We start from the raw sequence: 27,622 nt of genomic DNA on the forward strand, positions 1-27,622 counted from the left end.
TGAGTGGGAGTCTTTTATAAAATTTTAATAATGCTCATCATCATCTCACTATCCCCGTGTCCAAACTGAGATGGCTGAATTCTTCCTGCTCCCATCTCACCCCCCCAGTCCTATTTCACCAAGAATAAAATACTACTAGTGTTCACCATTCTCCCTCATTTCTGGAATTCTGCCAACTGTTTTCTGGGGGAAAAACAAGGAAACTTAAGGTCTGCAATATTTTGCACTATCAAACGACAAACCCCTTTGTATCAAATCTTTATAATCCACATTTAGCATAGCCAAAAAGCAAACAGCAAAAAGCTATTTTTTACTAGAGTTACCTAACACAATAGTTTGGTTGCATTCCTATAAAATAAATATCTATCTACATATCCATGACCTAAAAAGCATACACACAGATTAATAGTTCTGAATGAAAGCAAAGTTTTTTAATGGTTTAAACTATGTATTAAATCACCCTAGAACAGCATTCTTCTAAAAACCTAGTCATTCAAAATCAAGTAATAGACAACAAAATAATATTCAAGAATACCTAGGGAAACGCTTCAAGGTAACATACTCTAAATACAATATTTTAATGGGTTTAAAACATAGTGCTGCATATAAGCCTCTCAAGCTGAAGAATAAATTACTTTGTTCTGTTTTACAGATCTCTACAAAGTCTATTATCTTAACATGCATTGTATGTGTCATTTGATGCATACTATATGCATTGTGTTTATGTACAGCTGTGTTATCATTTCAAAGAAACACACAGCTATCCCTGAATGTGACTGAAGAAGTGTATAGAAACAAACTAAACACCAAACATGTCTTTCATAGTCCTTTATTCTTTCAGTGGCAGATTTCAGAGAAATAGTGGCATGCTGTGCAGTGATGACTTAATAACTTGACCTAAGGCGATGATAAAAAAAAAAAAAAATAAATCACATGATCTTGCCCAAAGCAGTACTCCTGAACAGCTATACACATAAACTAAGGCTTACCCTTAAAAATAAGTTATTACAATGTGAACAAATTCAACAGACCACAGCACTAACAGAGAGGAAAAAAGATTAACTAGTATTTCAAAATCAGTTCAACTTGAAAGATGACTAAGAAAGTCTCATTCACTCTACAGCATGGATTTTGCTACAACATTAAAAAAATAAAAATACCACAGCCCTCACCCCCACCCCCAACATCCATGATTGACATATCAAGCTCAAGGTAGTATTCCCACTAAAGCAGATTTCTAAAACATGATTTTTAGCACTTGCACAGACGGAATCAGGGGTTTTCTTTCCACAGCACAACACTCATATCACTTTAAAAGATAACACGTATCCTATGCTAACACAACTGTTTAAATATTTTACTCTGTCCATAGCACAAAAAAAGACTTTATTGATATAAACAATTTCCAGTGAAACTCACTACTCTACTGGTAGCAGTCCCTAGTACAGATACAGATTTACTTATAAGAAAGTTACTTGACCTGTACTTTTTATTTCTGCATAGAATAAAGTATCATGTGCCAGCTAGCTTGTATTTGGCAGCAGCAACATTTAGGATAAATAACCCATAACTGAATTCTCCAAGCAGCGGAAAGATTAACTGCCACAATGTTCATCCTCTAAGATTCTTTGAACATAGCAAGAAGCGGAAAATAAGAGTCAAGGAATGCGTTCTTGGAAATACTCAAGCAGAAGAATGCTGCAGTTTACGCAATAAAAGCAACAACTAAATAAGCAGAGGCCCTATGGGGCACAAATGACTGGAAAAAAAAAAAAAAAAAAAAACATAAAAGATGAGAAATACAAAGAATGAGTGAATGTTATACAGTTAATTTGCTGTCTTGAACTTACACATACTGTTAGGAATAATTGCTCTGTGGTTAAAGGAGGTGTCACTGTAAGGTATGTCATCCCATATGGGGCCTGGATACACAGCCAAGACATTGGTAAAGTTCTTTCAATGTGACCTACACACCACTGTCTGGTTTTACATGATTGTATAAGCATCCAATAAAAGTTGCCTGACAGAGATATACACTATCTGTGCCCTCACCAGATTTAGGGCTTTTGCAAGGGCGTAGCATATGGTGGTGTAAGATACCAGTTTGAACTCATCAAATTACAGATAAAACCTGGCATTAAATCCCGCTGGAGCATCTCGCACGTTCTCCATCCAGCCCCAAGCCTACTCACCAATTCACAGCACGATTTGTCACCAGCATAAAAAGCCAAGGCTGCAAACTCGGATTCGGATATCGGTTCACCCATGGCGCATGACCCTGGAAGAAAAGGAGTCAGAGAAACAGAGATTGGGGGGAGCCCGGAGGCAAACCACCCGCGTTTTACGGGATTTACAACAACCACGTCACCTTACACCTCCCAGTTTTCCTGGAAGACACGCGTGACTTCTACACGACGTGTATTTCACGGCGTTTAAGCTGAAAACCGGTTAAAGGGCCTCACCCCAGCAGCCCCCCTTGAGCTGCCTCAGCCGCGCCCAGCCCGGGGTCCCAAGCACGGGTTGACCGTGCGGCCGGAGGGCTGCCCGTGCCGCTTATTACGGGTTGACCGTGCGGCCGGCGGGGCTCCCATCCCCGTCCCTCCCCGCGGAGCCCGGAACCGACGTGTCACAGCCCGGGCACGGCCCCGCAGCGCTCGTCACCCTCCTCAGGGCGGCCCGGGACGGGCTGCGGGGAAGGAAGGGTGCTCAGGAGCCCAGCAGGGTGCGGGGAAGGGGGAGAAGGGGAGCGCCCACCGCCGCCACCCCCCCAGCCCCCGCCGCTCACCGGCCCCTCGGGAGCCGCGGCTCTGCTCCGGGACCCTCCCCGGCTCCGCCCGGTCCCCACCCGGGCGCATGCGTTCGCCTGCAGCTTGCTCGGGTTGCTCTGAGGGCGCATGTCCGGGGGGGGCTCCACGTCCTTCCTCCTCCTCCTCCTCCTCCTGCTGCTGCTGCCTCCCGTACCGCCCCCCAAGCGGAGAGCCCGGCATGGTGGAGAACTCGCCGGCCCCCCTGCCGGAGCGGGCGATATACGGCTTTGCTCTGTTTCTGGGATCCTGGTTCGGCTTTAGTGAGTACGCGCTGTGCTTGCGGGGCGAAAGGCGTCCGGCAGGGGAGCCCCGGGGGGCTGGAGTGGTGCTGAGCTGCTGCCTCCCTCCGGGGGCTGTTACACCGCCTGCTGCGGCAATGCCAAGTTGTGTCTGCCCCTCGTAGTGCTGCGGGGCTTGGAAGGTGTCACGGAGTCAAATGATTATGTCAAAGCCCCTCTGTGTTCTAATTTTAGGAGCTTTTTTACTTGAGCTACTCGTGTTCTCACTAATCACGGTAGTGAAACCTTCCCCACCCCAAATGCTGAAAAACAAAACAAAACAAAATAAACAAACAAACAAAAACAAAACTAGGCCAGTCATTTCACTGCTGATGTGACAGCTGCTTTAGCATTCACTGGGCGTATCGTACATGCCCATACAGAGCTAAAGCTTGAGAGATGCTTTCAATGCAAGAAATGCTTCCGTAAATATACTGTAATTGAATAGTAAAACAAGATCCTGCTACAAGTTTTTCTTATCGTAAAGAGGTAAGCAGAAGGGAAAGTGGCTTCTATTTATCCTACAGGAAGCCGCTGCAGTTCCACAGCTTGTGTCACTGTTTGATTACTAACCTATTCCCATCAATTTTTAATAAACCTTACTTATTTATTGGTAGGAATTAACATTTCTCAGTGTTGTTTTTGTTGATGTGTAAGTGGTTATTAGCATACCATGAGTTGGGAATTATTTCCAGTATTTTTTTCTGAACGGTTCTTCCACACAAGCACTGCAATTCTACCAGCTTTTTTTTTTTTCTTTTCAGTCAAATGACCCCCTGCATGATCATTTTCTGCTTTAATATTATCTTCGTACAGTCTAATTTGGTTTTCTTTTACTGAGCTTTTCTTGTAATGCAATTCTAAGCAAGTGCAAGAAATGCTCATCTATCTATATAGGAAATCAGAAACTAGATGTTAATTTAAATATGAAAGTGGTATCATATAAGCAGCTGCACAATGGTTCCCCCATATTGGGCAGGTTTTGTGTGAGAGGCATATTCTACATGTCTTGGTACAGCTATTTTGACTTTAATTGTGTAAAAGCAAAATATTGTCTTGGTATGTCCCAGTGTGAAAGTATTGATCTAAATCTTAAGAAGGAGGTCTAAAATGGTATCGCTTGGACTGTTACCCCTTTTTAATTCTTTTGTGCAGTACTGTATCTTATTTGGGCATATGTTCCTGAGACTTGGCTCTTCTCACTGGGACTAACATACTGGCCTCAAAAGTAAGTTCAACTTTAAGCTCTTAAGTTCAACCTCAGACTCTTACGTTTGGATGTGTGTAATTATTTTCAGACAGGAAACAGTGAAACCATTTTTTAAATAGTGGTCTTAAATTTAATCCATTTTTTCCTGATGATAAAAGACTGTAATCTTTGTGAGGCATTATTTCATGTGGATAAGTAGTTATGTTGAAAATTGTAATGAAACAGATAGTATTTCAATGTTTTATGGTAAATTTGAAATTTTGTTTTCAGGGAGTTTGCCAATGAAAATACAGTAGACTTAGAAAAAAAAAAATCCATTAAATGAATCTACTTGATGGTTTATACCCTCACTAGTTACAGTGATTTCTGCAGTCAGTTCTCGTTGGAGAAACCAGGGTTCCTACTCAGCAGTGGTGTTTCTTTTCATGTTTCCAAGTTTGTGCTAGATGCAATAACAATCAATGCATTAAAACTGTTACATTGTTAGATGTTTGTTATTATAAAACGTAAATTTTGAAATCTGTTTCCTCAGGTACTGGGCAGTTGCTTTACCAGCATACCTACTAGTTTCTGTAGGAATTGGTTATATATTACTTTTTGGTATTAACATGATGAGTACCGCTCCACTGAATTCCACAAATACCGTTACAGGTAATATTATTGGTGTGGGTTTTTTTTGGGTGTTTGGTTTTGGTTTGTTTTCAAGATTTTGATACTTAGCTGGTAATTTCTCTCTCTCTATATATATATATATATACATGTGTGTGTGTAGAATCATAGAATCATTCAGGCTGGAAAAGATCTCTAAGATCATCTAGTCCAACCTTTAACCTAGTACTGAACTTCACCACTAAACCATGCTACTAAGTTCTACATCTATACATTTTTTGAAGACCTCCAGGGCTGGTGACTCAGCCTTGTCCCTGGGCAGCCTATTCCAATGCCACACAACCCTTTCAGTAAATAAATTTCTCCTAACATCCAACCTAAACCTCCCCTGGTGCAACTTGAGGGCATTTCCCCTCATCTTATTACTTGGTGCTTGGGAGAAGAGTCAGATCCCCATCTTGGTGTAGCATCCCTTAAGGTAATTGTACAGCACGATAAAGTCTCCCCTGAGCCTCCTTTTCTCAAGGCTTAAACAACCCCAGCTCCTTCAGGCACTCCTCATAAGACTTGCTCTCAAGGCCCTTTACCAGCTTTGTCACCCTTCTTTGGATACACTCGAGCTCCTCAATGTCTTTCTTGTAGTGAGGGGCCCAAAACTGAACACAGTATTCGAGGTGCGGCCTCACCAGAGCTAAGTACAGAAGGACAATCACTTCCCTAGTCCTGCTGGCCACTGTTCTTGATACAGGCCAGGATGCTGCTGGCCTTCTTGGCCACGTGAGCACACTGCTGGTTCATGTTCAGCAGACCAACACCCCCAGGTCCCTTTCCACTGAGCAGCTTTCCCCCAGCCTGTAGCACTGCATCGGGTTGTTGCACTCAAGTGCAGGATACAGCATTTGGCCTTGTTGAACTTCATACAGTTGGCCTTAGCCCATTGATCCAGCCTATCCAGATCCCTCTTCAGAACCCTCCTACCCTTGAGCAGATCAACACTCGTGCCTAACTTGGTATCATCTCCAAACTTACCAAGGGTGCACTCCATCCCCTCATCCAGATCACTGCTAAAGATACTGAAGAGAAGTTTCCTCAGTACTGAGTCCTGGCCAGTCACCCCTTGTGACTGGCCTCCGGCTGGATTTATCTCCATTTACCACAAATCTTTGGGCCTGGCCACACAGTCTGTTTCTAACCCAACGAAGCGTACACACATCCAAGCCTTGAGCATCCAGCTTCTTTAGTAGAATGCTGTCGGAAATGGTGTCAAAAGCTTTACTGAAGTCTAGGTAGACCATATCCACTGCCTTCCCCTCATCCACTGAGCACATCACCTTGTCAGAGAACATCAGGTTCATCAGGCAGGACCTGTCTTTGATAAACCCATGCTGACTGGACCTGATCACCTGGTTGTCCTGTAAATGCTGCGTGATGGCACTCAAGATAATCTGCTCCATGAAATTCCCTAGCACCATGTCAGACTGACAGGCCTATAGTTTCCCGAATCCTTCTTCCAGCCCTTCTTGTCGATGGGTGTCGTTTTTGCTGGCCACCAGTCAACTGGGACCTTCCCCGGTAGCCAGGACTGCTGATAAATGATGGTAAGCAGTTTGGCCAGTTCTTCTGCCAGTTCTCTCAGTACCCGTGGGTGGATCCCATCCAGCCCCATAGACTTGTGTATGTCTAAGTGGTTTAGCAGATGGCTAACCGTTTCCTCGTGGATTATGAGGGCTTCACTCTGCTCCCTGTCCCTATTTACCAGCTCAGAGGGCTGGGTACCTGGAGGACTTGCTACTGAATACTGAGGCAAAGAAGGCAGTAAGTACTTCAGTCTTTTCTTCATCTCTTGGCACTATGTTTTCCCCCACCTCCAAAAAAACTGATGAAGATTCTCCTTAATCCTCCTTGTTTATATTTATAAAAATATTTTGTATTATCTTTAACAGCAGTAGTCAGATTGAGCTCAAGTTTGCCTTTTGACCCTTCTAATTTTCTCCCTGCACGGCCTCATGACATCTTTGTAGCCCTTCTGAGTAGCCTGCCCCTTGTTCCAAAGCCCATAAACCCTCTTTTTCATCCTGTGTTCTAGCCACAGCTCTCTGTTCAGCCAGGCCGGTCTTCCATGCCAGCTGATCTTTCAGCATGTGGCCTGCTCCTCTGCTAAGAGGGAAAAACTCTTTGCTATTTGATGCAGTGGTCTCCAACTAGTGAAGCATACTCTGTTAGTAAAACAGACAACATTAGAGGAACGGGGCTTGGGCCTATAAAGCTTGACCAGGCATGTTCTTCTCATGCCACCCTTTCACTTGGTGTCAATCCAAGAGCCTGCATAGTTGTATGGCAGGTGAGATAGGGGACCTACTCAGTTTGAAAAACAGCTACTCTTGTCTCTCTCTCTCTTTTTTTTTTTTAGAGGGAACTGTTCAAAATGCACCTGCAAACAAGTTCATGCTGTTGTAAGAATGGGTGCTGCATGGTGATAGGAACAAGAAGTCAAGTTAAAGTGAGAGTGAGCAGCATTTCCCAGCAGGAATCCTAATATTAAATGTCCACAGTACAGACTGAGCTATTCACTGTAGGGCTTGTTCATTCTGTTTATCTTCAGGTAGTTTTGGTTTAATGTCATACAGCATTTTAAACCAAGCAAAGTTCTAGACAAAGATTCCAGCAGAAGGGCAGGATTGATTTCTTCAGGGCCTTTTAATATATGTTTATATATATATATATGCTAATATATGTTGATGTAAAGTGTTTCTGATTTACCATCTTGTTACACCTCAGCACTCAGTAGCTAATTTTATACAGTGTTGCATTATGTAACATTTCTTCAAAGAAAATGTCTTTAATATATGGGATGTCTTAATTGTTTCCTGTAGATAACTATGCAAAAAAGCAGCAACAGAAGAAATTTCAAGAAGAAGCAATTCCAGCACTGAGAGATATTCCCATCAGTGAAGTAAACAGAATGTTTTTTCTTCCTGAAAAAGGAATCTGCAATAGCAGATAGTTCTTATTAAGACTTGTTTGAATTAGCTGATTAGTTGAAGCATTGCGTAAGTAAAATCAAAACCTTCCCATGGTAAAAGAAACTTCTTTCTGATTTTATAACAGAGCTTTTTGTTCTGAGGTTCTAACTAAATTATGTAAACACATTTCATTGAGATGGTTTGGTTTTATTATTATGCATGCAGCATAATAACTTGCATTGATATGAAAATTATGCCACATTAGTTTATCTAACTGTTCTTTTGATTTTAAAATAGCATTCTATTACTTGTAGCTTGCTACTTGTGATTTCCTTCTGAGTAAAAGATAATATTTGTACCTAGCTTAATTTTGTTTCTCACTGTGTTTGGGGAGAGCACATGTGTTTAATTTATCAAATGCTTGAAGCTTTTTTATATAAGTTAAACTGAAGTGTTTACATTGTAAATGTATGGTTTTCATATGTAGATATTAGTAAAATATAGTTAATTTTTACTTCCTTAAAGTTAGCACATTTCCTGTGATTTTATAATATTTGTTCTGGGTCAAGGTATATAGTGGTTGACTTTTCTTTACACAGTTCTTCACTCAACAAACTATTTTATTTTTTTCCCAAATCGGTGGACTTATTAGAACCACAGAATGGATTAGGTTGGAAGGGACCTTGAAGATCATCCAGTTCCAACCCCCCCCCCCCCCATAGGCAGGAACACCGCAACCAGGTGCCCAGGGCCTCATCCAGCCTGGCCTCGAACATCTCCAGGGATGGGGCATCCACAGCTTCTCTGGGCAGCCTGGGCCAGGGCCTCACCACCCTCTGAGTGAAGAATTTAATCCTAACCTCTAATCTAAATATCTCCTCTTTGGTTTAAATGGCTGAATGGTTTAAAGCTATTCCCCCTTGTCCTGTCATTGTCAAACTGAGCAAAAAGTTGCTCTCCATCTTTTTCGTAAGTCTTCTTTAAGTATTGAGGGACTGCAATGAGTTCACCTCAGAGCCTTCTCTTCTCCAGGCTGAACATCCCCAGCTCTCTCAGCCTTTCTTTGTGGGAGAGATGCTCCAGCCCTCTGACCAACTTTGTGGCCCTCCTCTGGCCCCACTCGAACAGATCAACATCCTTCTTGTGCTGGGGGCCCCAAACAGATGCAGCACGCCAAGTGAGGCCTCACAAGGCAGAGCAGAGGGGCACAATCCCCTCCCTCATCCTGCTGGCCACTCCTCTGTTGATGCAGCCCAGGATGCAGTTGGCCTTCTGGGCTGCAAGCGCACACTGCTGGTTCATGTCAAGCCTTTCATCCACCAGAACCCCCAAGTCCTTCTCTGCAGGGCTGCTCTCAAGGAGTTCTTCTCCCAGTCTGTGCTTCAGTCTGGGATTGCCCTGGCCCAGGTGTAGCACCTTGCACTTGGACTTGTTGAATCTTGTTAGGTTAACATGGGCCCACTGATCAAGCTTGTCCAGGTCCCTTTGGGTGGCAGCCCTTCCTTAATTAAAATACCAAGATCACCAGAAATAAAGGATCTATGTTAAAAAAATTTTCTGAAACAACTTTTGAAATTACAATTATTGATCTTTTTTTAAAAAAATGAAAACTAGTTTGAAGGAACCCTCAGGTCCACCTTGTTATAGTCTGGGTTATAACAAAAAGCACAGTAACTTACAGCAATAGTTCAAATATTTCTTAAAAAGTAAATTTTTTTTCATGTATGCTACATTTTAAGTGTTTTGTTGTTTGTGTGCATTTTACAGGAATGAGTATTTATATCTAATCTTCATGACTGTAAATTAGTAAAATGTTTTTTCCTTGAAAGTTGTATATTTCTTTGTGGTGTTTTGTTTTTCAGAGTGCTCTCAGTTGCTGTTATTTCCCCCTACCCCATTTTTGCCCTTCAGTTTATCTTAACTTACATGCTCAAACACCTATCTGTAGGGTGAATACAAGGTTTTATGATCAACAGACTTGAAGATGTATTTAGTCTGTTGTTAATTCTCTAGTTATGTTGTAGGCACTGAAGTATTGACTGTAATCTTTTTTCTTTTTGTTCTCCCATGGAGTTTCTGTCCACGTTCTCTGTTCCTTTTGCTTTATGAGAAAGCAATTTTGTTTTTAATTCTAAATTGACAACTAGTGAAGGCCATGTTTCTGTTATCATTTAATGTAAGGATTAATTTAGTCCCCTGTTAAGGAGTCCCAAATCCCTTCAGGATAAAGAAAAGCTACTGGAAAATGCCCTCAGGCCCTGAAAGCACACAAATTAAAGGATGGTAAACGTTGGACAAAGATTGTATCAGTGATGAATCTGCCATTTCATTTAACTGCTGACCTCACAATTATGGGAAAACCAACAGAGGCACCTAAGTGAATAGGCAAACTGGGGCCATTTGTTTAAGTAAAACTTGCAGGCATGAAACTCAATCTTTGCTTTTCTGTCACTACTGTGTAGCGGTGCTTCAAAGGCACTGTAGTGACCTTTTCTTCAACTCAGGAATAATAATTGACACTTCAGAAGTTGCCTTTGTGATCAAAATAAAACTAGATAACATGGTGTATATGGGCTATCAAATGTATTTTGCTGGGGGATACTTGTATTTTGTTTGGGATTCATCAGTTCGTGGTCTTGCCTATGGCTGCAATTAAGCAAAAGATATACAGCTCTGCCGCAAAGAGAGGTTCTGCCTTTTGTAAGCACACAGCAAACGTTAGCTATAGTTATTTAGAGGAGCTTATATAGATTTTGCCTTACATTTTGCCATTCTAAGAAAACCTGAAGTGATTGAAATGTGTTGCTAGTAGTGCCTTTCTTTACAAAACATACGTGTTTAAAGGCTTTGGATATCAGGTGTCCATTATTATCAGACTGAGGCAAAAACTAAGTAAATAAAAGCAAAACCAAAATTTGCCCCCGTTTTCACCCTTCTGACTTACAGATGGCATCTTTTTATAGCACAACTAGTAGAAATTAGAGGAATTTGATTCAGCTTCTGTTTTTTTTTTCCCTTCAATTTTTAATGTGTTGGAGGCTGATGAGTTTTTACACATCTCACTATAAGCTTCATGTGATAAGACAAGCTCCACCCAAATGGTATTGGAATGAATGTGTATGTAAACATGTAATAAGAAATAACAAATGAGTGCTGTTTCAAACAAAAAGGCTGAATGCTAAATAAAATTATAGAACTATGGTTGCCGAATTTGTGTAATGATGATAAAGATTCCCTCCTTTCCATCTTAGCTATAAACAGAAGGGTAGTAACAACATGGGTGATGTTTATGATGTTGAAGTTGAGAAATATTGAATTAGAAAATTTGGGAATAGCTTCCCTTTTCGATCATTTCCATGACTTTATCTTGGATAAAGTCTTTTGAGACTTCAAAAAAGACTTGGATAAAGTCTTTTATTGCATTGCGCTGTGTTGAATGCTGTAAGCTTGGAAGTTTAGCACAAATATTTAACTTACGCATATGAAGCAGCAGAAAAACTAAATTCTCTGTGTATTCACATAATTTTATTTTTGTTGTAAATATGTCATTAATAGAAGTATTTTTTCACTTTGTGATCAACAGGGAGATGTAATAAAAGAGGTAAAAGCCTGGTTATGAAGATCAAACGTACAAGCATATGGAGTAAAATATGCAAATGTTATAAAAGTTAGCACAATTCTGTGTGTGTTAGTGTTTACTGTTCCTACACATAGGATGATTGCAGTAAGAAAAGGAAACAAGAAACATGGCAACTCAAATTTTGTTTCACTTTGTTTCACTTTGTTTGTGAAAGTGATGTAGGAAACAATGCTGTGTGAAGATACTTCTTTAGGCACTAGTAGAAAGGATTTGGCTTTCTCCTTGTGATATGTAGGTATAGTTTTGCTGTTACCTAAAGCAATCTGAATTGTACAGGCTGTCTTAAAAATCCGAGTATAGTTTTGGGATGCAGTCAACTTGATTTAATGATCTTTAAAATAGATGTTGTGATGGGAGAATGGGCTAAAAGGTGTGTAACAACATTTAGGCAAATAGGCATTGTCTAGGTACCTCTCCAGCATTCAAGTACCAGTGGGACGTGAACTTACCTGTCACTTTCATAATTTTAGACAAACAATGGAAATGGAAAGGTAGCATTTGCTGGAAATGTTACAGTTATTGAACTAGTAACAGAAGTTCTGCAAGATGAGGTCCTGAGCCAACAATTTAATCCATAAAACAGTACATTTCTAGCCTTGTCTTTGAAGTAGTAAACTCATGATAAACTCATTATTTGGGGATGCTTTGTTATCTTTTTCCTGGAAATGATGGATGATTCTAAGGTCACTGAAAACTTCACAAGGTCAAACTGCAGATGAAGTAACAAACCAGAACTGAAAACTGAAAATTAACTGCAATTGAGAAACAGAGATGCTATAATTAGTTCACTTCTAGTCTTTAGTTAATTGTTAGCAAACTGGTAAGGAATCACAATGCACAATTTATTTAAGTGTGCAAATAAGGTTATGTTGACATTGTAACATGAAGATACATTTGTTTATATGACACACACACACACAATGCCAGTGTGTTTGGGAAAGAATAATGTAGCTTTAACTTCCTCTAATAACCATAGCTAAATACATGTATTATCAATCAGGAAAATAATACAGTGATAATACCTTAATTTGAAAATGGAATTTAACAGTAAAGGGGAAAGGAAAAGAGACATAGTGTAGTATTGACTGAGAAACTGAATCAATTTATGCTGATAACATGTTGTCAGACCTCAGCAGATATTTAAGGTGATTTATTTTGATATTCCTAAGAGCCTTTGGTAAGACTGGTATCCACTATGCAGTTTCATTTTTCTAATAATAAGGTTTGTTCTACACGCCTAATGACCATACTTCTCTGAAGCTATTTTTTTGTGTTTCAAAGGTATGGATTTGCAACTGCTCTTGCTCATGTAATTAAAACTACATCTGATGTAGTGCATTTAAGAACATGTTTCATGCAAGACCAAAGGTAAATTTAGCTCACATTATCTCTCCAACACTGACTAGTAGTACACATTCATGGAAGAGCAAAGATTAGTGCAAGAAGCTAGTAATGTTTCCCCAGGATAATTTTCCAGCCTGTAACAATGTGAATCAGGAAGCTTCTGTGCAGCATCTTTATATTTTTCTTATGAAATTGTTTCATTTACTTTTTATAAGTAGGTAGGCTGTTAGTTTCCACGACATCACAGCATAGTCACAAGCTGAATGAAGTATTCACTTTGTTTTAAACCCACTGCTCACTATTCTCATTTGATGTTCAATCATTTCCCACTATCTTCAAGCCTCTCAAATGTTCCAGACCACATTTACATATTCAATCATGTCTCCCAGGCTAAAAAGTTGTGATATTTTGTTGTTTGCACAGCTATATTTTCATTATCCTTTCTCCCCCTCTCACTTCATTGCATTTATTTCAAGTGTGAACATCAGCGTCTAGAATACAGCAGGCTTACGGCATGCATTTTGAGTAGTTGATCTGCATTTATACAGTGGCTGCTTGTCTGGGATTTCCGAACCTCCAGCATTTTTCTGCCTGGAAATATTTTTAATGAAGCTGCTGGTGCTTGTCCAGGATGCTTTTTTACAGACCTCAGTAAGCCCCCCCGGGGGGGGGGGAGGGGGAATTTGTAGCAAATAAGACAAAAAGTTAGTATGTAATACATTTTAATATGCCATTAACCTAAATCCTAGTTTTTAACCAACTCACTTTTTTTTTTTTTTTTTTTTCTCCTGGCTGACAACAATGCACTTTTCTGATTAGAGGGGGGGAAATTAAGAACAAGAGAAGATATCACGAGGCTGTCATTTAAAACTTGTCTTGGCAGGAAGTTATATTGGAATCTGTTGAAATTGCTTAGGTTAAACTGGCATACAGTGTTAAAAAACAAATATCCTCCCACAGAGCTAATAAACAATAGTCTTGCATTTGAAATCATTCATTTCTTAAATTCTTACAAACATTGTGTTTCAAAGCCTTCACGTTATTATGGGGCTGTATGTTATATTATTTTCCCTCATGATCAGTCCTATTTTCATTTTATCCAGACTGCAATGTAAAAGAATAATGAATAACCAAAGACAGTGCTCTTCACATTCTTAATCCAAGTATTGCTTAAATCAACTCAACTTAAAACATTACAACTTTTTTTTTTTTTTTTAAGTTTCAGGGTTTTATTTAAGTCTCTCAAAACACGAAAGGATTTCCTCTTAATTTCCAGTTGCATTGACTCATTCTTCTTGGGTATATGGGTATAAATAGTCTTCATAAGCTTTGATGTGTTTCTTTGTTCAGTCAGATGTTTGTCCATGCATTTGTGACAGTTCCTTTTTTGATTTCTTGTTTTACTTGTTTTTTGGTTACATTTTTATAAAGGCTGACAACTGTTTATTATTAGGCTGAACTGGTTTCTTCTTCATCTTCCTCAGAGTCAGTGTCATCATTGTAGAAGTGAATTGTAGCTTGTACTGGAAAACTAGCCAGAACCTTTTCTCCGATGTTATTAAGAAACTTCTGGGATTTGGACTTAGGCAAATACAGTCTGATAAGAAAACATTTGAAGAGAAAAAGTAAAACCATGAGACACTTTCCCAGCTAACCTAACTTGACTACTAAAATCTATTTTTATCTTTATTTGAAGGGAGAAAAATCTTGAGGTTCTCTGTATTTTAAAATATAAATTACTAACTTAAAAGGTACTGTTAACTTCAAATTATCTCAGTTGCTTTGGGCATATTGTGTATTGTATTTACCTAAGGTCCCTCACTGATAAGGTGTTGCCAGGGCAATGATGTGTGTTTGAGGCTTTTTGTTCTGTTTTTCAGCTCAGTACAGAATGGAAGCATCCCGTGTACTGCAGAAAGTGGGAGGGATGTTCTGGGATTCTGGCATTAAGATTAAAACACCAGATTAAGATTGGGGTGGGTTGACTCTTGCGCACAGGCTGATCTTAGTGATTTTAGTGTCTCCAGGTGGAGGAGGAGGTAGACGCTGAGATTTTTTTCAAAATTCATACTATTTTGTATTGACACTTTAAATATGTCGTATTAATTTACATTTCAGGTTTTCACCTGTTTTCCCACTAAAGCAAAATTAATGTGGTCTATATACATATGCATGTGGTTTTGTGTGCGTATATATGCACATCTTTTCCTCTTGGTTCCACTTTGGGCAGTTTTCAACTAACTTGACAAAGGGATAAAGGTCATACAATTTAAATTTCTACAACTTCTTAAAAATGATGCTCATAAAGAAGAGGGATATTCCAATGCAAATATAAATTAGATCAGGCAGGATAATGTTACTTCTTTTAAGATGGCTTTTTTTTTTTTTCTTTTTTTTTCTTTTTTTTTTTTTATATATTATTAGAGTATTGTTTCAGGTTTTGTTCAGCCTGGGCGACTTTCCTGGTGGGCAGATAAAAATCTACAGACTTTGGTGAGTAGTTAAACTGCATGACTAAAAAGAAACATTGCAGAGACAAACTGATACTTCTCCATAGAAGAAACATGATTTTTTTTGGAGACTGTTACTTTCCCTATATGAAGTGATAGGATTTAACTCACCTCACTGGATGTTGAAAACCCAGGGCTCCTTTTGATCTAAAATTCATTAGCTGACCATCCGGTTCTGACTGTAAAGAGACATTATATAGAATAAGCTAAAAATGACAAATTCACTCTTCTACAGGTAACTAAAATTCTACGGTAGTGTTGCTTTGTTTGGTGCTCTGCAGTTTTTCTGCTGACTAAACAGACTTTGGAGATTATTTCTGCCCACAGGCTGCCCATAGTTGTGCATTTAACAAAACATTTGAACTTGTGTGTTTTATGAGCCATAAAGCTATAAAGTAGTGGACGTTCTGCTTAAGATCTTGTGGAATATCTGTAGAGACTGGTGAGCTAATAACATCAAATATCATCAAATCAGTGATTGGAAGAAAAAAGGGTTTTCAATGATTGGAGGTTGAGGGGTTTATAAAATACCTCTTTAACTAACCAGTAGGTTGGAGTTGGAATGTTCAAATCAGCAAGCTTAATTTTAATCAAGGATCACAAGTGCATTAAGTGTCCAAACAGTAAAATCAAGAGACAGCTGGCATCTGATATTTCTATTCAAACAGTGATATAAAAAGCAAGCATTTTTTGATACATCAAACTGTGTAGCAAAAATCCATTTTAAATATCAAAAGGAAAGTTAGCAAGTAAACTCTTTAAAATAAAGGTCACAGTAAAAAAAAAAAAAAAAAAAAAAAAAAGAATTGGCAGAAGAAGTTTACATTACCAAATCCCATTACGACCGTAAACCTGAAAGCAACTTCCAAAGTCACTGAGCCCTATTACTTGGTCTTGTAGGCATACATGTATGTTCTCTTCCACATCTTCAAATAAGATTTATTTTCTCCTCCTATTACTATAAACTTCACTTCGCATAAAATAATAGATTTAACTTCGCTGCAATATAATTTCTAGTGAACAAAATCTAGAAGCTGTCTACTATAAACAAAGATGACTTATGCCACTGTCAGAGAAATTCATCTATCTTTCTGAGGAAGTAGGCCTAAGCATTAATATTTTGGTGGGCCCCCAAAAGCCCTTGGGCTACAGATTGAGCAAGGGGTCTTAAAGAATTATCTCTGTATTTTTTATGTTGGTCTTATCTCCCATGCCTGCCTGTTCGTCTTGTAGTCAGAACGTTTTGTCTTCAGGCTGTTAGGTTTTAAATTGGGAGACTTCTTTGTTTTCACAGTACCTCGTAAAACGGGTTCCTGATCTGGCTGAACATTGTCAGTGTGATCATAATATCTATGTTAAATAATAAAAACATACGCTGTTTTTCTTTTCTCATATGTAGATTAAAATTAAAATAGTCTTTTTACCTTTATTGACCAGTTTTTTTTCTTGCTAGAAAGATAGCATATATATTTAATATATATATAATATGTAGCATATATATTTAATATATATATTTAAAATTATATATGCAATAACGTGTTGATTAAACACATTATATATATGTACATTTCTCTTTTCAGACTGTAATACAGCGTTTTTGGAAAGCAATTTGATAAAAAACCCAATTAACCCAATTAACCGCAAATCTAATTCAGCTGTTTGCATATAGCAGAACATGTTCAGTGCTAATTTGTATTGCGTTGTAGATATGGCATAACTTTAAATCGATTTTCATGGCTTTTCTTCTGGCATAAATAATATTTGCATTTAAGTAGTATGAAAAAGATTGATTTTTATTTAAGGAAAATATCAGGCATAAGTAAACATAGGGTGTATTGTAACACATGATCTTGGCAATAGAAGTACAATTATTTATTTATTTATTTATTTATTTTACCAGTACTTGTGTTTTTTAGTCCTTTGCTTGGCATTGCTTAATTTCTCAGGTTAGAGTTTTATAAGTATATTCTTAAATCTTCTATTTAGTTACACAGATGGAGTATATTGACACTTAAATGCTTCTCTCCAGTTTTTGGAATGTCTACTGATCCATAAAACACTGGCATTTGTATGTATATATTGTAGAAAATACAAGTATATGGCATGCAACTAACTAGCAAAACATTGTGCTCAACCCATTTTTGAAGGCCTTCTCCTAGACACCTCAATAATCTTGCTGAAGAAGATGCTTCTTTCTTCCCACAGCTGTGGGATGTCCCTATGCATCAGCCAGCACCACTTTCCACCTGTACACCACACAAAACATCCAAGCATCTTTCCTCATTTGTCAAAAGTGCATATGAAAGGTCTCCTGAAGCCCTCCCTGAGCCCTCATCTCATTAGGTCCCAGGCATCTACAGTGCTAAAGGAAGATGAATGGACCGTAAGGAGTGGATGATAAGGATCTGAGCAGCTTCAGGCAGGAAGGAGGAATGTTTTTTAAATTTACAGTTTTTTTCAAATGAACTGTTTCAGATGAACTTAGTGTGAAACAATGCCAAGCTGTCAGCATGAATGTTACGCTAGTGCTGTTAACATTAGCAAAAATTCATGCGTGGATTGTTTTTCTTGCACAAATGTTAAGAAGCCCAAGTGTGGATTAAAACTTTCAAGCTGTTTGAATACAATTTTCTACAAAAATGGAATTTCAGTAGTAAATCACAGTTTCAGAAACCTTAATTCCTTGAAATTGTAAGTATACAATCCTTCTTCTGAGAGTAGGATTGCCTTCATTCTCAGCAAATCTGCAGGTGCCTTTGGGAAGGACATTCTTCTACAGGCTTTCCCTAAGGTGCTTGCCAGGAGTATGGCACTCTAAAAGATCCATATAGCTACAGCCTCCATCTTCAAGAGACAAAAAGTACATGATAAAAAGATACTTCACGTGTTAGAATATAGTACAAACTATGAGTTTTAAAGACTTGCGCTAAGGAGAGTTGTCTTAACCTGCTGAGCTTTTGATAAAAAGTTGGAGATGTAACTGTGGATCTGATGCCGCAAAAACTTACAAAGGCGCTTAAAACTAAGCACTGGAGCACCATTTCAATACATTTTTTTCAAGTTTGCAGTGTTGGGCCTTACTTTGAATGTGCTTCAAGGTCTTTTTATTTTTATCCTCTGATCTAACAAATCTTTCTAAAATGAGTAAATAGAACTAATAATCTCTGGGCCTTTCAAAGGCATTTTTCAGTATGAGCTTTTAAATTGATTTTTCTTTTGATTTCTTAGCTGGTTTAGCTATAGCAACATCCCTCCCAAACATCAATCAGCAAAACTGTGCACCTGAAGGTATATTTTTCAAATTTCATCTTAAAGTCATTTTCACTCCCAACTCTTTTTTGCCATATACACAATATCATGTATGGGCTAGGAGTGGAAAATTCACTCTGAAGATATTTTAATTCTTGTAATTAAGCAAGTAAAAACTGATGCTAAAATTTGTTGTTGTCTTAGTGAGCAGTGCTCTCTGCAGCTCCTTAAGAGCTCGTAGTGATATTATATCTAATATAAATTAGAGGTACTCTTAAACATTCTCATGTATAGAGCATTGTAATTCAAAACATTTTTAATACTGAAGAAAATGCTTTTAAATTGACTTTTTTTTAAGAAAAAAAAAAGGAATAGAAGACCAAGCCTCACTTCCTCTGTTCAAATAGCTTCAATTTCTGCACCTGTTTTCTATAAGGATTATTTTCTCCAGAATTTAATCTCACCATTTGTTGATTCTCTGTCATTTCACCATCTCTGGCTGTGAGCATCCAGGGCCTCCATAAAACAGGGCTGCTGAAAGATTAAGATAGAATAGCACTCCCACAGTTAATTCTCTGTCGTAATATCCATACAGTATCCATTCAATACAAATGCTTTTGTTAGATTCTGCTGGCATCTTTTGAAATAAATTTTTTTCCGCCACATTTTGATCATCGATTCATATAATATCTGAGTTGGAAGGGACATATTTTGATTTGGTAAATGTGATTTCTATGGCAATATTAATCTGTCCTCTGTCTATGATCTGATTGAACAAGTTAGACAATCACTTGCACATTTTTAACTAAGGTATCATTTCCTATTAAGATTTCACAGCTCAAAGGGACTGCATTGCACTCCAAATGATGATGTAATTAATACTGAAATATTTTCTGTTTATGCAGTACTGCTACAAAATAAAAAAGTAACTCTCCTTCTCTGATCCTATGTCTAATTAAAGGTTACATATGGTTATGGTGTGCCAGGTTATTTATCGATTAGACAGCTTCAGCATTAAACTAACATGGGCAATCAGATCTAATTAGCTTAAGAGAGCATATACTGTCATGGATGCTATGTGTCCCATTTTTTGGTGATGGCTACTACAATTTTAAATGGCATTTTCAGTAATACTTTACTTCTCTGCTGCTGTTACATACAGTAGGGGAAATGAAAAAGTGTTTTTATATGTAAAAGGTAAATAAACTTTAAAAAAATCAGTTATCGCAACCTGAATTTTCATCTGCTTCCATTTACAAGTAAATCCTGAAATATTTGAGTGGAGAGTATAAAATATTGGAATAACAAATAAAATACAAGTTCCAAGCAAAATGTTTTCAGAAAAGCATTTTACCCATTATTTCTGAAGTTGAAAATTCTTTTTTGTTGTTCATTCCATGCCAAAAACACTATATTCGAATGATACTTACAGTCTGGGCTTCTTAGTCATCTTGAAAGTGACCATGTTGTTGTTCTTAGTGGCAGAATCCATTTATTGCTCACCTTGTGATACAGCTGGTGATATTATTTTAAAGGGGATGCTCAGCAGTGCCTATAGACAGATACAATACCTCTCCTTCTACTGGATTCCTGTTTTAAGGGTGTCCTATGCTTTTCAGCTCATAGTATTTCTGGAGGAGCTTGGAATGGAAAGTTGGTGAAAAAAGTTCTCTGCCTGTCTCTGTCTTACCTCTGTGGCTGTTCTCCTGGATGGAGCGAGTGTTGCTGGGCGTCTCTGGAGCAATGACAGACATGATCCACTGTAGCCCGGAGCGAGAAATCTGCAGCTGCACCCTCCATAGTTTTTGACGGTCTAAAGCCTGCTGTTTCTGTGGCAGGCTGACTGCTTGTCTTGGCCTCTCAGCCCCTCCTTTATCTTAACTCCCAAAGCATACTTACCTAAAACAAACATGGCCTCAGGTAAAAGGAGAGAAATGTCCTTAATGAGTTTTCTTTTGACTCCTCCAAATAGTTCAAAGATGTGGTTCTCACATGGCCAGGCTCCTGGTGAGAGCAGTTCTAGAGAAACAGACTTTTTATTAAGCTTAGTTAACAAATCATATTGAATAATGTGTCCTTTGTCTTTCTGTTGATGTTTTACAAAATCTGTATTTGTTCTATATGAAATATACAATGGTTTACATTGTGTGTGTCTTGGGAAAGCTCATCAGCATCTACTCCTAAAAAAGTGTAACTGAAATTCAAAGAGAACTTTAAATATACATAAAAAATTACAATGACTGAAGTCTTTTCCATTTTCTAACTTCAAAAGATAAAAAGATACCAAAATTCAGTGAAGGTGAGAGGATAGGCCTCGTGACTTCCTCGAGGCTATTGGGATGTTCCTTTAATTTGCTTGTTATTTGATGGATGGAGAAGAAAGCTCATGCCAAGAAAGATTACTTCATCTTTTCAAAGAATAAGAGTTACAAATGCCATTGCTTTGAGGAATGTTTTATTTCACAATATGCAATATATGGTTTAAGCCTACAAAGAATGAATAGGAACAGACTTAGTCTAAGCTTCCTCCCTACAGTTTTCATTTGTACTAAGCATTACTTGTTACCTGTTACATTGTACAAGAACGATTTATTACCTGGTGGGTGACATTATCTGATTTTCATTGTTATGGTTCATTGCAACAGTTCACTTTGTTTCCTTTATTTCTCAATTACTGCAGAGATGCGAGAGGATTATAAGAACCTAATACTGAATTCTCTTCCCACTGATGCTGTTTACACATAGACATCAAAGAGAACAGGTTGAACTCCCAAATATAATCAGCTTCTACCGTGAACTTTCTTCCCAGAGAGAGAAAAATAATTTTGCTTAGTGAACATGGATTGTCCATTGATTATTCAGCATGAATTAGATCCTTGAGCTGAAAAAGCCATCAAAACATTCACTTTGAGAAGGTGCTGGCAATTCTCTGTGGGAGACATGTTCCTCCTACATGAGCCTTCATGGCTCTTTTCCAAGCTGTGATACAGCAGAAGGTAGCACATGTCCAGCCAGCAAGAAAGGGCAGGACTCACAGATGAAGACCACTGGATATACTTGCTTGAGAGACATTGTTTTCCTTTGTTATTGCTCTGTATTAGAAGACATTCTGTATCTTTGCACTTTTTTTTTTTTCTTGAAATTAAGTTTTCCTATTCCCAACAGGAAGGAGTTTCAGTCAGATTTGAAAGACTGATTTTCCTATGTTGGTGCAAGTTGAATAGTTGTGTTAGCTACTTGACTGCTAAAATAACAGCATTACAGAAGTACTTATGTTTTTGAAGTAGTCTTACGTAACATATTCTGGAATTTGATGTGTTGAAGACCAACTTTTACATTAATTTTCCCCATTCTTTAAAACAGCCATTCTTGCTGTGACAAATAGACACAGTTTAAACTTAAAAGGTCAAAGCCATTAAATGCTGTGCTGGAAAGCACTGACTGGAACAGAGGGCTCTGAGTCTAACTCTACACCCTCCCATGTTTCAATGCTGTGTAATATTTGTAAATTTGTAACTAAGTAAATAAGACTGCATTTGAAAGAAAAAAAAGTATATGCACAGTCTCTGTAACTTTAAACATTTATGTATCAAAATCAGGACAATTATTGAAATGAAGAATGTAGTGATTAGTGTTCAAATAACTGTCTATTAAATAGCAGCATGGGTTCTAGGAAAAAAAAAAAAAAAAAAAAAAAGCAAACTTCCTAAGTAACCTGAATTATAATTACTTATTTTGCTGAATTACAGTCTTAAATACAAATATGTAATTTCATCAGCTTAGTTTTATTTAGATCTAATTTAATTTGATAGCTGAAAAGGAAGTGTGCATTACACAACTGATGTCTATGGTCCCAATCTTGCAATCAGATCCATATGTGGGGATAATTGATTTATAGCTCTGGAAAGGATCTGCCAACAGGGATATTAGTGCAGAATTAAACCCGAAACTACTAAAGCATAGCTCTCTGGAATATGAAAAGTTACCGTCAAATAAATCTGTTAATAAAGCCCTGCAAGACCAAATCTGTTATAAAATTATTGAACATATTATATTGTTAATGAAGTTATAATGTAATCTGATGTAATCAATAGGTAACATAGAAAAATGTAAGTTAATATTACATTGTTGTATTAATCAATTCAAGCATACATCTTTAATGGATATTTTCATGGAAATCACTAGCTAAATTCAGGTTACAGATATGTAGAAAATGGTTTAGTCCAGTAAAATATGAGCAGCTGTATTAATGTTTGATCTCTAGTTTCTAAGAAAAAGGAAAAAGAAAAAGACAACAAGAAAAAAAAAGAAAAAAAAAAAAGGATTGGTTACTCCATTCATAGCTGTTTAATTGTAAGAATCATAGAATAGCTTGGTTAAAAAAGACCTTAAAGACCATCTCATTCCAACCCTGCCATGGGCAGGGATACCTCCCACTAGACCAGGTTGACAAAGCCCCATCCAGCCTGGCCTTGAACACTCCCAGGGATGGGGCTTCCACGGCTTCTCTGAGCAACCTGTGCCAGTGCCTCACCACCCTCTGAGTGAAGAGTTTATTCCTTGTATCTATTCTAAATGTTCCCTCTTTTAGTTTAAAGCCATTCCCCCTTTTCCCGTCACTCCACTCCCTGACACAGAGTCCCTCCCCAACTTTCCTGTAGCCCTCTTTAGGTACTGGAAGGAAGAACTACTTTACTCTTTGCAATATACTTAATTTAAATATGAGGTGCTGCGTTTGGTGAAGAACACTTCACAGAATCAGAAAATACTGATTCTGTTACAAATGCTTGTCTATTTCTGATGGAAACCTGTTCTACTCAGTTTTCTCATGAAAGCATTTATGCATTTGCAAGAAGAAATAATACTCAATATGAATTGGATAGGTCCAGGAGTCAGGTTGGTTCTAAAGCATTTATAGTTTTAAATAATACCTGGCATTAAACAACATAACATGGGCATTTGTAGCCATTAATAGCATGCAAAGCTCCTCAAAAATAAATTGTTGGAAAAATTCTCATGGGACAGGGAAGCGGAAGAAGCAAAGTCATTTACAAAGTACAGCAAAGCCAGTCTCATAATACTTTTAAAGTTAAAAAAAAAAAAAAAAAAAGAGAGAGAGAGAGAGAAGCTCTTCCACATTGGGGTTTCATGGTAGACTTGACCCTCCTGTTCTGAGTCTTTTGGGAGCCTTCCCACATTGGCTTTTTAAAGAGTCTAAAGAGACTTAACCGTCTATGCTGAAATTGGTCCATCTATCTCATTTAAGGGTGGGTCCCCCAGGCTGCAAGCAGAAATTCAAAATTTAGCCTATGCCTTTTATTCAGGGTTTACCTAATTCTCTTTAAACAATTTCATGTCTGTGTGTGCCTCTGTTCTGCATCTTGCAACATTTTTCTGTAATCTGTTCTCTCTGACAAATACGCAAGAGTTCTGGGAAGTCTGAGAGCTAATATTACTCACCATTTATTTTCAAGGCTTCCTTCCACCCCCCTTTATGGAGAAACTGATTGACATAGTTATTTTAGAATACCTATTTTAGTAAATTTCCTAGTGCGTAAATGGCCTTGACTTTATAATAATACAAAAGAATGTTTCCCAGTATAAAATTCCTAACCTTTTAATCAGCCTGTCACGATTAAGTCTAAGCTACACTATGACAGAAATTTGAACACCTACAGCAATGTTATGGCTTCAAATCGTTCTTATTGAAAATGTTCCAACATCTCACTGTCTTAAAATGGTGACTGTTTTTGCCTATATATTGTTCTGCTTTACATTGCCTTCTATCATGAGGTTTTGACTCATTTTTCTCATATGTTCATAAACTTTTGCAGGGCAAAGCAACCTTAAAAAAAAAAGGGGGGGGGGGAATCAAAACATAGTTGACAGCGTTCAATGCTGTCATTGAATGCTGAAGGATTAAACAAAGTATGTTCCTCACCGTGCAAAGGTTATATAAACAGTTGTGTTTTGCAGTGTGCTCTGAAGGTCAGCAATGCATGGGCTGTTGAACTGTTACAGGGAAAGTGAATTCCAAAGCTGAGAGCTTTCTTTAGAGACTGTACACTTGGCTTGTTTTCTTTCTTTTGATGTGCCTGTGTAAGTATTTTGACTTCCTGCATAAGATAATCCACACAAAGAAACAGTGCATAATGCAAAGTTAGAACCACTAGAGACTTAGTTTCTCTCTCTGTAGAATATGTACAAGATATAGTAGCGATACAAGGGTGATACTTCATAAGCTTGAAATGGAGGGAGGGAATTGTTTAAATTATTTGACATTCCAACTGAAAATGTCAAACATTTTCCACTATGTGTTGTAGAAATTAAAATTATGTCAGAGATTCCTGTCATTTTGGATAAGGTTCTGCTGTGGGTGCAGATTTATAGAAATAAAAATGTCTGTCACGGTACTAAAAATGCCTGCCATAGTACTGGTGGTGTTTTTTGATACTGATACCCATGCCAAACTGTGCATGGCTGATTTGTTCCTTGTTTATCTGCAATGCTACTGTGGCGTTGCTGGAGATCCTTTTGGAAAATTGTGATTTTAGAATACCTATTTTAGTAATTTTCTGAGAGCATAAAAGGCCTTGAGTTCAGAATAATAAAAATGAATGTAGCTTCATGTCCTGTTCAGGAAATGATTGTTACATATCAATCAGCTACAACTGTTTAATGATGATGTCACTATCTTTCTTTTAATCCTTTTGCAGTTTTCCTCATATTTTTTCTTCTACTCACTAAATAGCCGCCAGGATTAGACCGATATGTGTTCTTTTTACAGAACTCAATATTACCACTACACTAGACCTTTCATATCAAATATAAGAATTATTTCATAACTTTCACGCATAGACATGCCAGCTGAGTAGTGGATACCTTGTGTAAGTTGTTTACTGCTTCCTCCCTAGTGGCAAGCTGTGTCTGTAGCACACAGGGCACATGCCCATCAGACAGTTTTATTCCCCAGTACACTCTTCACTCCTGGTTCAATGACCGGCCCCTCAGAACAGTGATTTCAGGTTTCTCATTTGGTGAATCCAATTGAATTAAACGAATGTTTAAGTGAAATCAAATGTGTCAGCTCGTGCCTGCTTTGCCCTCTGGTGGCTATCCGTATGTACAGGGTCTGATGTCCGGTGTTTTTCCTGTGTTTGTGACCAGAGACGCTGCTCCCATAGGATGCAATGGACCCTAAAATAAGGTTGGGTGGCAAAGCTGAATCATTCTTGAGGAAGAGAAGACTCGTTCCATGTTTCTGCATGAAAACTAGCAATACATTTGACTGTTACTGTTTTGTCTACTGCATATACTTTCATACAACTCACCTGACAGGTGAGGAAAGATATTTCTATAGCAGAAACATGAGTCTAGCCCTCTGAATCGCATCTATAGCGTAATGTGTGCGTGGCAGAGCCCATAACCCACAACGCTAAACCACTTAATACTTGCTTTCACCGCAAAACATTGTTCATGTGGGCAGCGTTGACTTTGGAGACCAGGAAATGAACGATTCCTTGAGGAATTGGGTCAGAATGGGTCAAAATGCTTGGGAAAGGTGGATATACGCTACTCCCCACTGCCCATCCCGCAGGAATTTTGTAAGGATTCACACCACACAAGAATACAAAACAGGTTTTTATTTAATTTAACTAAATATGTTTAATTATTTTCTTTTCCCTTGTTTCAAGCGCAGCTTTGTCTTGCGAGTGGCACCGCATCCCCTCCCGCTCCCCCTGAGGGCTCCGTTGGGGCTGCGCCGCCATTGAGAAGGGGCGGGGCGTCAGGCCGGCAGCCAATCGGAGAGGCGGAGGGGAGGGAGGGAGCCAACAGGGGGGTGGGCGTGGCTATGGGCGTGCCTCGGGGCGTGTCCCCGCCCGGCGGTTGCCGGCCGTTGGTGGCCGTTGGCGGGGCGGGGCGGTTGGAGGCGGCGGTTGGGGTGTGGGGGGGGTGGTGCCGCGCCCGCCATGCTGATCACGCTGTGCTACCTCTACCTATGGGCGCGCTGGGGGCCCTGCTCGGCCGCGCTGATCCGGCGCACCGTGCGGCGCCTGCACCGCTCCCGCTGCTCCTTCACCTTCTGCTGCCGCTGCTGCCGCCGCGCCGCGCCGCCCGACGAGCGCGTGTGCCTCAGGCTGGGGAACAAAGTCTTCTTCACGGACGAGGCGCAGGTAACCGGGGAGCGGGGGAACGGGGCACGGCGAGAGGGGCGGGGAGCGGCCGCGCCGGCAGCGCCCCCCCCCCCCCCCGGTTGCCGTGGCGACGGCTCAGCCGTCGCCACGGCAACCGGGGGGGGGGGGGGGCGCTGCCGGCGCGGCCGTCCCCTCCCCAGGCTAAAAAACTGACAAATAAATGTTATAAATGTTTATTTGCCCTTTGGGGAGTTAGGAAACCCCTCCAGAGATCCATTTTTTTTTTTCCTTAAAGTTTGGCATAAAGTCAGGGCTCTTATTCAAAACGTACTCGCCCCTTCAAAACATGCACTGAAAGTTCTCTTAACTCCAAACGTATTCGCCCCTTCAAAATATGCACTGAAATTCCCGGTTGGATATGACTCTGAGTCCCCGCGTGAGACGCCTGCCACCTTACACCTCGGTCGTGTGACACCCAAGGGCTCTGACCTAATGGCATTACGGGTAGGGGCGGCATCATCCCCAAACACCGTGAAGAGAAAAAAAAGTTTAATTCTCATGCTTTTTTGGCTTCCAGGAAGCTAGCTGGGCTAGTTTGGTTTCCAAGTAGGCGTAACTGCCTCTGGGCTGCAGTCAGTAACTTCCTTAAGATAAGATAGCAGCGGCTGTAAATGGTAACCCATCGAGCATTGTTGTTTGCTCCGTAGTCAAATTGGAGGCTTAAGGTAGTATAAAGCTCCATCAGATTAGCTCACTTTCCCGCGGAAGGTAGCAGTGTTTGCTCTTGCAGCTTCCACGCTCTGTGAAGCTGGTCGGTCGGGCAGTCTAGCCTGTCTGTCTGTCCCCTTTAATTTTAGTTCTTCAAGCAAGACTTAAT

General features: G+C 39.2%; 4 protein-coding genes across 6 annotated transcripts in view; 2 read left to right on the forward strand and 2 right to left on the reverse strand.

Moving 5' to 3' along the window:
- TTC3 (tetratricopeptide repeat domain 3) overlaps positions 1-2,830 on the reverse strand; it is a 62,751-nt gene extending 59,921 nt beyond the window's left edge. For all 3 annotated transcript variants that reach the window (XM_084289053.1, XM_084289054.1, XM_084289052.1), the window contains exons 1-2: positions 2,786-2,830; positions 2,193-2,278 (exon numbers count right to left, since the gene is read on the reverse strand). In XM_084289053.1, the coding sequence (XP_084145179.1) occupies positions 2,193-2,267 (75 nt within the window). In that variant the 5' untranslated portion in view covers positions 2,268-2,278; positions 2,786-2,830. The remainder of the gene's footprint in view (positions 1-2,192; positions 2,279-2,785) is intronic.
- A 95-nt stretch (positions 2,831-2,925) lies between these two features.
- On the forward strand, positions 2,926-8,230 carry PIGP (phosphatidylinositol glycan anchor biosynthesis class P). The gene is made up of 4 exons (XM_084281503.1): positions 2,926-3,067; positions 4,241-4,313; positions 4,828-4,946; positions 7,778-8,230. Exons 1-4 carry the CDS (start codon positions 2,986-2,988, stop codon positions 7,906-7,908), a joined length of 405 nt encoding a protein of 134 aa, XP_084137629.1. The 5' UTR covers positions 2,926-2,985; the 3' UTR covers positions 7,909-8,230.
- A 6,070-nt stretch (positions 8,231-14,300) lies between these two features.
- RIPPLY3 (ripply transcriptional repressor 3) lies at positions 14,301-20,410 on the reverse strand (the record flags this gene model as incomplete). The annotated part of the gene is made up of 4 exons (XM_084306447.1): positions 14,301-14,448; positions 15,473-15,540; positions 19,075-19,144; positions 20,301-20,410. 4 exons carry the CDS (start codon positions 20,408-20,410, stop codon positions 14,301-14,303), a joined length of 396 nt encoding a protein of 131 aa, XP_084162573.1.
- Positions 20,411-26,580: 6,170 nt separating this feature from the next.
- HLCS (holocarboxylase synthetase) overlaps positions 26,581-27,622 on the forward strand; it is a gene marked incomplete at its 5' end in the record, with an annotated part of 124,313 nt that continues 123,271 nt past the window's right edge. The window contains one exon of the mRNA XM_084297587.1: positions 26,581-26,784. Coding sequence (XP_084153713.1) covers positions 26,581-26,784 — 204 coding nt within the window. The remainder of the gene's footprint in view (positions 26,785-27,622) is intronic.

Source organism: Netta rufina, assembly GCF_964035555.1.
Source record: "Netta rufina genome assembly, chromosome: 1".
Lineage (NCBI taxonomy): Eukaryota > Metazoa > Chordata > Aves > Anseriformes > Anatidae > Netta > Netta rufina.

What these genes read in the sequence shown, in the direction of transcription:
- PIGP (XM_084281503.1), top strand. Translation starts at nt 2,986, where the DNA reads ATGGTGGAGAACTCGCCGGCCCCCCTGCCGGAGCGGGCGATATACGGC. An exon ending in GGGATCCTGGTTCGGCTTTA is followed by an intron (nt 3,068 to 4,240) that starts GTGAGTACGCGC and finishes TCTTTTGTGCAG; the next exon opens with TACTGTATCTTATTTGGGCA. An exon ending in TTCCACAAATACCGTTACAG is followed by an intron (nt 4,947 to 7,777) that starts GTAATATTATTG and finishes TGTTTCCTGTAG; the next exon opens with ATAACTATGCAAAAAAGCAG.